Source organism: Balaenoptera acutorostrata, chromosome 2, assembly GCF_949987535.1.
Source record: "Balaenoptera acutorostrata chromosome 2, mBalAcu1.1, whole genome shotgun sequence".
Lineage (NCBI taxonomy): Eukaryota > Metazoa > Chordata > Mammalia > Artiodactyla > Balaenopteridae > Balaenoptera > Balaenoptera acutorostrata.
In genome coordinates, this window is record NC_080065.1 from 171,833,414 (window position 1) to 171,843,581 (window position 10,168).

At 39.8% G+C, this 10,168-nt stretch overlaps 1 protein-coding gene across 1 annotated transcript; it reads right to left on the bottom strand.

Annotated features, from left to right (window-relative positions):
• Positions 1-1,601: 1,601 nt before the first annotated feature.
• On the bottom strand, positions 1,602-4,700 carry LOC103013871 (cytochrome P450 4F4-like). Its single transcript, XM_057540450.1, has 5 exons — positions 4,693-4,700; positions 2,614-2,756; positions 2,452-2,543; positions 2,184-2,266; positions 1,602-1,773 (listed from the first exon to the last, which is right to left on the bottom strand). Exons 1-5 carry the CDS (start codon positions 4,698-4,700, stop codon positions 1,602-1,604), a joined length of 498 nt encoding a protein of 165 aa, XP_057396433.1.
• Positions 4,701-10,168: the final 5,468 nt, after the last annotated feature.

Consider the following 10,168-nt stretch of genomic DNA (forward strand, 5'->3'; position numbering starts at 1 on the left):
GCGCATGGAAATGTGCTCTGCATCATTAGTCATTAGGGAAACGCAAGTCAGTGCCAAAATGTGATACTTTACACCCACCAGGATGGCAAGAATATAAAAAATAGAAGATAAGTGTTGGTGAAGATGTGGGGTAATTGCAATCCTCATACATTGCTGTTAGGAATGCAAAATGGTACATCCACTATGGAAAACAGCCTGGTGTTTCCTCAATAAATTAAACCTACAATTACCATATGACCCAGACATCCCATGCCTAGATATGTAACCAAAAGAACTGAAAACAGGTATTCAAACAGAAACTTCTACATGACTCTTCATAGTGGCACTATCTATAATTGCCGAAAGTTGGATATTTGGGAAATAATTCAAATATCCATTTACAGATGAATGAGTAAATGAAATGAGGTATAGCCATAATAAGGAATATCATTGGGTCATAAAAATGAATGAAGCACTGATACATGCTACAACATGAATGAACTTTGAAAACATTATGCTAAGTGAAAGGAGCTGGACACAAAAGGTCACATATTGTATGATTCCCTTTATATGAAATGTGCAGAATGGGTAAATTCATAGAGATAGATCCCGGAGCTCAAAGGTGGAGGGGGAAATAGAGAGTGACTGCTAATAGGTAGGAAGTTTACTTTTCAGGTGATGAAAATATCTTGGAACTAGATAGAAGTGGTCACAACATTGTGAATGTACTAGATACACGGAATTGAACACTTTATAATGGTCAAAATGGTGAATTTTATGTTATTGAATTTTACCTCAAGAAAAAAATGCTATTTTATCATACATTTTTCTTGTTAATCTGGATTTCTCCTATAATAATATATTGTTAACACCCTTCCACAACATACAATCATCATTTTGGGGGGTCTTTAAAATCTTTAAGTGTTATGTATTCAAGCCACTCTTTATTTTTGTAAATGGCAGTATGTTATAAAATAATATAGTTTGTCTCATTTTGCAAGAATTCTCTTTAGGCACGTTGATAGCTTGAGATATCACAACCAATTACATATTGAGTTACTCTTAATCACGTAACTTTTGGTGTAGAAATTTCATTTTTATAGCAACAGATACACATATTCATGTAAGATGTGGGTGTGGTTAAACACTTTTCATACAGCATGTAAGGCTTGATGACTCAACAGACACTGATGCTTTTGGTCCTATTAACAGAAGTAGACCACTGGAAGGGAGAAGGTAATGACACTTCAGCTCCCCCAGGTAAACACTGATTTCATCCTCACACCGATCTTATGGATTGGACAGATCAACTCACTTGCTCAAGGTCACTCGGTTGATGAGTGGCGGAGTGGGGGTAAGTTTGGCCAGCTTGGCTTCAGCGGTCATGCCTAACCTTCCAAGGAAGTGATATTCAAGGTGTGTCTCAGCCCCAGGTGCATCAGATCACCTGTAGAACCCCTGCAGGCTTACAAGATGAGTATCTTGGATGAGTAGTGCCTATGTTTTTAAATGTAATATTTCTGACAGGGAATACATTCACTCATGTAGAAAATAAGCTGCTCAGTGAAAAATATTGGTCCTCCATATGTCCTTTGTTGGATCCCAGGCCAGAAGGTGGTGGGTCATTGCTGGCCTGCGCTCAGTGGCTCCACCCGCAGCCAAAGTCCGCCCTCTGTGCACAGGATCAGCTCTGGCTTCTTGCGTGGCTCCTCCTCATCAGGCAAGACAGGCAGCAGCGTGAGCACCAGGACCACCTTCATCTCAGTCATGGCGAACGTCTGCCCAATGCGGTTCCTGTGGACAGGACTGGGGGCTCTGACTGCGTCCAGGACCATCATCCCGGCCCCATCTCGCCCGGAATCTGGCCCACAACCCCCATCCCGCCTGAGAGATAGAGAAAGCTAATCGTGCCTGGGACACCCACATGGGCTTGCATGTCCTCTGACCCTGGCCGGACTCCAGTTCTGAACTCAGGCTAGCAAACAAGGAAACGGGGCTCTCAGTACACTGCAGACTCCTCCTTGGGCCCATCCCCATTCCACAAAGCCTTACCCATAATCTGCGGGGAGGGGAAGGAAGGAAAGCCAGAACTCTGACCGTCTTCAATTTTCCCCCTTCCCTGCCCCCACAATCACGCCTGGAATCTCAGTCCCAGACCCCAGCCCCACCACCCCATCCCCACCTCAGATGGCTGCTGCCCTCACCTGGGCCCCGCAGAGAAGGGAATAAAAGCCAGAGGTGACCTCACTTTGATGTTTTCTGGGTCAAAGCAGAAGGGGTCATAGACCTGGGGGCAAGACAAGACAGGACTACTGGGTGGGATCCCCCAGGACGTCCATCCTTGGAGAGGCAGATGTGTGTATAATGGGGGGAGGTGATGTCTGCTTTGCTAAGCCAGAACCCTGTGCCCTCCCCTAGGGCCCCCGAGAGGAGTGGACTAGGATGAGGGAGGTGGGGGGGAGGAGGCAGCACCTCAGGGTCTGGCCACACTGATGGGTTGTGATGGGTCCCAAAAATACTGATGTGGCAGATAACACTTGTGGGAGAGGAGGGGCCAGTCAGGACTAGGTTGTCCCCGTCTGATTGGGCCCCTCTTTCTGACCAGGAACCTCCTCCCCTAGTCATTGTGGGCACTTTCAGAGATGACCTGGCCATCTGGAAGCACAACGTCCTGGGTACAATGGCGGGAGATGACTGTGACGGGGGGGGGGGGTGTGTGCAACCGCAGACTCTCCTTGATGCACATGGTCAGGAAGGGCAACTGGGCCAGATCGTCCCTAAGGAATCCCCATGACAATTATCCAGAGAGCAAAAAGAGAGACACTCGCCCTGCCTCCCGCCCTCCTGCTGCCCCATAAGATCCTCTCTGCCTATAACAAAATCACAGATGGATCAAATAGCTCCAAACTCATTGCTTGTATATAATAAATATGTACAGCTTTTTCTGTGTCCATCATACCTCAATAAAATGGTTCTTAAAAAGAAAGAAAAGCTGGGGACTTCTCTGGTGGCCCAGCTGTTAAGACTCTGCACCCCTAATGCAGGGGGCTTGGGTTCGATCCCTGGTCAGGGAACTAGATTCTGCAAGCCACAACTAAGAACCTGTACGCTGCAACTAAAAAAAAAACAACATTCCTCATGCCGCAACTAAAGATCCCATACATGGCAAAGAAGATCCCGCATGCTGCAACTAAGACCTGGTGCAGCTGAATAAATATATTATTTTTTAAAAAAAGAAAGAAAGAGGGCTTCCCTGGTGGCGCAGTGGTTGAGAATCTGCCTGCCAATGCAGGGGACACGGGTTCGAGCCCTGGTCTGGGAAGATCCTGCATGCCGTGGAGCAACTGGGCCCGTGAGCCACAAATTGCTGAGCCTGCGCGTCTGGAGCCTGTGCTTCGCAACGAGAGAGGCCGCGATAGTGAGAGGCCCGCGCAACGCGATGAAGAGTGGTCCCCACTTGCCACAGCTAGGGAAAGCCCTCGCACAGAAACGAAGACCCAACACAGCAATCAATCAATCAATAAATAAGAACGTGAATTTCTAAAAAAAAAAAAAAAAAAAGAAAGAAAGAGAGAGAGAGAGAGAGAGAGAGAGAGAGAGAGAGAAGGGGAGGGGGGGAGAGGAAGAAAGAAAGAAAAAGAGAAAGAAAGAAAGAAAAGCAATATCAGAGAAGTACCAGACAAAATTTAGCCAGATATTTTTAGAAGTTTTTCTGAGCAAAACAACAGCCAACCACAAAAACATTTACAAATTTGTATAAATATAAAACATTCTTTATGGCAAGACCACAAAATTAAAAGACAAATGAGTAAGAAACAAAAGAAGCAGATTTAATGTTTACCCTTATTTATTACTGCACTAGAGATACTAGCTAATGCAACTAGAGGAGAAAAAAGGAGAGTAATGCCATTTGAAATGTGGGGGTAAATGTGTCATTTTTGGCAAATAGTGATTTTTTCAACATCTTTATTGGAGTAGAATTGCTTTACAATGTTGTGTTAGTTTCTGCTGTATAACAAAGTGAATCAGCTACACATATACATATATCCCCATATCTCCTCCCACTTGCATCTCCCTCCCACCCTCCCTATCCCACCCCTCTAGGTGGTCACAAAGCACCGAACTGATCTCCCTGTGCTATGCAGCTGCTTCCCACTAGCTGTCTATTTTACATTTGGTAGTGTATATATGTCCATATATACACTACCACTCTCTCACTTCGTCCCAGCTTACCCTTCTCCCTCCTCGTGCATGTCCTCAAGTCCATTCTCCACGTCTGCGCCTTTATTCCTGTGTTGCCCCTAGGGTCATCAGAACCTTTTTTTTTTTTTTAGATTCCATATATATGTGTTAGCATACAGTATTTGTTTTTCTCTTTCTGACTTACTTCACTCTGTATGACAGACTCTAGGTCCATCCATCTCACTATAAATAACTCAATTTCGTTTCTTTTTATGGCTGAGTAATATTCCATTGTATATATGTGCCACATCTTCTTTATCCATTCATCTGTCGATGGACACTTAGGTTGCTTCCAGGTCCTATCTATTGTAAATAGAGCTGCAATGAACATTTTGGTACATGACTCTTTTTGAATTATGGTTTTCTCAGGGTATATGCCCAGTAGTGGGATTGCTGGGTCATATGGTAGTTCTATTTTTAGTTTTTTAAGGAACCTCCATACGGTTTTCCATAGTGGCTGTATCAATTTACATTCCCATCATCAGTGCAAAAGTGTCCCCTTTTCTCCACACCCTCTCCAGCATTTGTTGTTTGTAGATTTTCTGATGATGGCCATTCTGACTGATGTGAGGTGATACCTCATTGTAGTTTTGATTTGCATTTCTCTAATAATAAGTGATGTTGAGCAGCTTTTCATGTGCTTCTTGCCCATCTGTATGTCTTCTCTGGAGAAATGTCTATTTAGGTCCTCTGCCCATTTTTTGATTGGGTTGTTTGTTTTTTTAAATATTGAGCTGCATGAGCTGTTTATATATTTTGGAGATTAATCCTTTTTCCATTGATTCATTTGCAAATATTTTCTCCCATTCTGAGGGTTGTCTTTTTGTCTTGTTTGTAGTTTCCTTTGCTTTGCAAAAGCTTTTAAGTTTCATTAGGTTCCATTTGTTTATTTTTTTAAAAAAATTTCCATTATTCTAGGAGATGGATCAAAAAAGGTCTTGCTGTGATTTATGTCAAAGAGTGCTCTTCCTATGTTTTCCTCTAAGATTTTTAAAATGTCAAGTCTTACATTTAGGTCTCTAATCCATTTTGAGTTTATTTTTGTGTATGGTGTTAGGGAGTGTTCTAATTTCATTCTTTTACATGTAGCTGTCCAGTTTTTCCAGCATCACTTATTAAAGAGACTGTCTTTTCTCCTTTGTATATCCTTGCCACCTTTGTCATAGATTAGTTGACCATAGGCGTGTGGGTTTATCTCTGGGCTTTCTATCCTGTTCCATTGATCTATATTTCTGTTTTTGTGCCAGTACCATATTGTCTTTATTACTGTAGCTTTGTAGTATAGTCTGAAGTCAGGGAGTACGATTTTTCCCTCAAGACTGCTTTGGCTCCTCAGGGTCTTTTATGTCTTCATACAAATTTTAAGATTTTTTTGTTCTAGTTCTGTAAAAAATGCCATTGGTAGTTTGATAGGGATTGCATTGAATCTGTAGATTGCTTTGAGTAGTATAGTCATTTTCACAATATTGATTCTTCCAGTCCAAGAACATGGTATATCTTTCCATCTTTTTGTATCATCTTTCATTTCTTTCATCAGTGTCTTATACTTTTCTGCGTACAGGTCTTTTGTCTCCCTAGGTAGGTTTATTCCAAGGTATTTTATTCTTTTTGTTGCAATGGTAAATGGGAGAGTTTTCTTAATTTCTCTTTCAGATTTTTCAACATTAGTGTATAGGAATGCAAGAGATTTCTGTGCATTAATTTTGTATCCTGCAACTTTACCAAATTCATTGATTAGCTCTCGTAGTTTTCCGGTGCCATCTTTAGGGTTCTCTATGTATAGTATCATGTCATCTGCAAACAGTAACAGTTTTACTTCTTTTTTTCCAACTCGTATTCCTTTTATTTCTTTTTCTTCTCTGATTGCCATGGCTAGGACTTCCAAAACTATGTTGAATAATAGTGGTGAGAGTGGACATCCTTGTCTCGTTCCTGATCTTAGAGGAAATGCTTTCAGTTTTTCACCATTGAGAATGATGATTGCTGTGGGTTTGTCGTATACGGACTTTATTATGTTGAGGTAGTTTCCCTCTATGCCCACTTTCTGGAGAGTTTTTTAAATCATAAATAGGTGATGAATTTTGTCGAAAACTTTTTCTGCATCTATTGAGATGATCATATGGTTTTTATTCTTCAGTTTGTTAATATGTTGTATCACATTGATTGATTTGCATATATTGAAGAATCCTTGCATCCCTGGGTTAAATCCTGCTTGATCATGGTGTATGTTCCTTTTAATGTGCTGTTGGATTCCGTTTGCTAGTATTTTGTTGAGGATTTTTGTATCTATATTTCTCAGTGATATTGGTCTGTAATTTTCTTTTTTTGTAGTATCTTTGTCTGGTTCTGGTATCAGGGTGATGGTGGCCTCATAGAATGAGTTTGGGAGAGTTCCTTCCTCTGCAATTTTTTGGAAGAGTTTGAGAAGAATGGGTGTTAGCTATTCTCTAAGTGTTTGATAGAATTCACCTGTGAAGCCATCTGGTCCTGGACTTTCGTTTGTTGGAAGATTTTTAATCACAGTTTCAATTTCATTACGTGTGATTGGTCTGTTCATATTTTCCATTTCTTCCTGGTTCAGTCTTGGAAGATTATACCTTTCTATGAATTTGTCCATTTCTTCCAGGTTGTCCATTTTATTAGCAGAGAGTTGCTTGTAGTAGTTTCTTAGGATGCTTTGTATTTTTGCAGTGTCTGTTGTAACTTCTCCTTTTTCATTTCTAATTTTATTGATTTGTGTCCTCTCCTTCTTTTTCTTTGTCTTTTTTTTTTATGATCCTACTAATTTTTTTTAGCATCTTTATTGGAGTATAATTGCTTTACAATGGTGTGTTAGTTTCTGCCTTATAACAAAGTGAATCAGTTATATATATACATATGTTCCCATATCTCTTCCCTCTTGCATCTCCCTTCCTCCCACCCTCCCTATAGCACCGCTCTAGGTGGTCACAAAGCACGGAGCTGATCTCCCTGTGCTATGCGGCTGCTTCCCACTAGCTATCTATTTTACATTTGGTTGTGTATATATGTCCATGCCACTCTCTCACTTTGTCACAGCTTACCCTTCCCCCTCCCCATATCCTCAAGTCCATTCTCTAGTAGGTCTGTGTCTTTATTCCCATCTTGCCCCTAGGCTCTTCACGACCTTTTTGTTTTTTTCTTAGATTCCATATATATGTGTTAGCATATGATATTTGTTTTTCTCTTTCTGACTTACTTCACTCTGTATGACAAACTCTAGGTCCATCCACCTCACTACAAATAACTCAATTTCGTTTCTTTTTATGGCTGAGTAATATTCCATTGTATATATGTGCCACATCTTCTTTATCCATTCATCTGTTGATGGACACTTAGGTTGATTCCATGTCCTGGCAATTGTAAATAGAACTGCAATGAACATTTTGGTACCTGAATCTTTTTGAATTATGGTTTTCTCAGGGTATATGCCCAGTAATGGGATTGCTGGGTCATATGGTAGTTCTATTTTTAGTTTTTTAAGGAACCTCCATACTCTTCTCCATAGTGGCTGTATCAATTTACATTCTCACCAACAGTGCAAGAGGGTTCCCTTTTCTCCACACCCTCTCCAGCATTTATTGTTTATAGATTTTTTGATGATGGCCATTCTGACTGGTGTGAGATGATATCTCATTGTAGTTTTCATTTGCATTTCTCTAATGATTAGTGATGTTGAGCATTCTTTCATGTGTTTGTTGGCAATCTGTATATTTTCTTTGGAGAAATGTCTATTTAGGTCTTCTGCCCATTTTTGGATTGGGTTGTTTGTTTTTTTAAATATTGAGCTGCATGAGCTGCTTGTAAATTTTGGAGATTAATCCTTTGTCAGTTGCTTCATTTGCAAATATTTTCTCCCATACTGAGGGTTGTCTTTTCGTCTTGTTTATGGTTTCCTTTGCTGTGCAAAAGCTTTTAAGTTTCATTAGGTCATATTTGCTTATTTTTGTTTTTATTTCCATTTCTCTAGGAGGTGGGTCAAAAAGGATCTTGCTGTGATTTATGTCATAGAGTTTTCTGCCTCTGTTTTCCTCTAAGAGTTTGATGGTGTCTGGCCTTACATTTAGGTCTTTAATCCATTTTGAGTTTATTTTTGTATATGGTGTTAAGGAGTGTTCTAATGTCATTCTTTTACATGTAGCTGTCCAGTTTTCCCGGCACCACTTATTGAAGAAGCTGTCTTTTCTCCACTGTATATTCTTGCCTCCTTTATCAAACATAAGGTGACCATATGTGCGTGGGTTTATCTCTGGGCTCTCTATCCTGTTCCCTTGATCTATATTTCTGTTTTTGTGCCTTTACCATACTGTCTTGATTACTGTAGCTTTGTAGTATAGTCTCAAGTCAGGGAGACTGATTCCTCCAACTCCATTTTTGTTTCTCAAGATTGCTTTGGCTGATTGGGGTCTTTTCTGTTTCCATACAAATTGTGAAATTTTTTGTTCTAGTTCTGTGAAAAATGCCAGTGGTAGTTTGATAGGGATTGCATTGAATCTGTAGATTGCTTTGGATAGTAGAGTCATTTTCACAATGTTGATTCTTCCAATCCAAGAACTTGGTATGCCTCTACATCTGTTTGTAAGATCTTTAATTTCTTTCATCAGTGTCTTATAGTTTTCTCTGTACAGGTTTTTTGACTCCTTAGGTAGGTTTATTCCTAGGTATTTTATTCTTTTTGTTGCAATGGTAAATGGGACTGTTTCCTTAATTTCTCTTTCAGATTTTTCAACATTAGTGTATAGGAATGCAAGAGATTTCTGTGTATTAATTTTGTATCCTGCTACTTTACCAAATTCATTGATTAGCACTAGTAGTTTTCTGGTAGCATCTTTAGGATTCTCTATGTATAGTATCATGTCATCTGTGAACAGTGACAGTTTTATTTCTTCTTTTCCGATTTGGATTCCTTTTATTTCTTTTTCTTCTCTGATTGCTGTGGCTAAAACTTCCAAAACTATGTTGAATAACAGTGGTGAGAGTGGGCAACCTTGTCTTCTTCCTGATCTTAGTGGAAATGGTTTCAGTTTTTCACCATTGAGGATGATGTTGGCTGTGGGTTTGTCATATATGGCCTTTATTATGTTGAGGTAAGTTCCCTCTATGCCTACTTTCTGGAGAGTTTTTATCATAAATGGGTGTTGAATTTTGTCGAAAGCTTTCTCTGCATTGATTGAGATGATCATATGGTTTTTCTCCTTCAGTTTGTTAATATGGTGTATCACATTGATTGATTTGTGTATATGGAAGAATCCTTGCATTCCTGGGATAAGCCCCACTTGATCATGGTGTATGATCCTTTTAATGTGCTGTTGGATTCTGTTTGCTAGTATTTTTTTGAGGATTTTTGCATCTATGTTCATCAGTGATATTGGCCTGTAGTTTTCTTTCTTTGTGACATCTTGGTCTGGTTTTGTATCAGGGTGATGGTAGCCTCGTAGAATGAGTTTGGGAGTGTTCCTCCCTCTACTATATTTTGGAAGAGTTTGAGAAGGATAGGTGTTAGTTCTTCTCTAAATGTTTTATAGAATTCGTCTGTGAAGCCATCTGGTCCTGGGCTTTTGTTTGTTGGAAGAATTTTAATCACAGTTTCAATTTCAGTGCTTGTGATTGGCCTGTTCACATTTTCTGTTTCTTCGTGGTTCAGTCTCAGAAGGTTGTGCATTTGTAAGAATTTGTCCATTTCTTCCAGGTTGTCCATTTTATTGGCATAGAGTTGCTTATAGTAATCTCTCATGATCCTTTGTATTTCTGCAGTGTCAGTTGTTACTTCTCCCTGTTCATTTCTAATTCTATTGATTTGAGTCTTCTCCCTTTTTTTCTTGATGAGTCTGGCTAATGGTTTATCAATTTTGTTTATCTTCTCAAAGAACCAGCTTTTAGTTTTATTGATCTTTGCTTTCATTTCCTTCATTTCTTTTTCATTTATTTC

Excerpts from the sequence above, each read along its gene's own strand:
- LOC103013871 (XM_057540450.1), bottom strand. Across the intron at positions 2,267-2,451 it reads CAGTGTGGCCAGACCCTGAG|GTCTATGACCCCTTCTGCTT; the intron begins GTGCTGCCTCCT and ends TCTTGCCCCCAG. Across the intron at positions 1,774-2,183 it reads CCCTTCTCTGCGGGGCCCAG|GAACCGCATTGGGCAGACGT; the intron begins GTGAGGGCAGCA and ends TCCTGTCCACAG.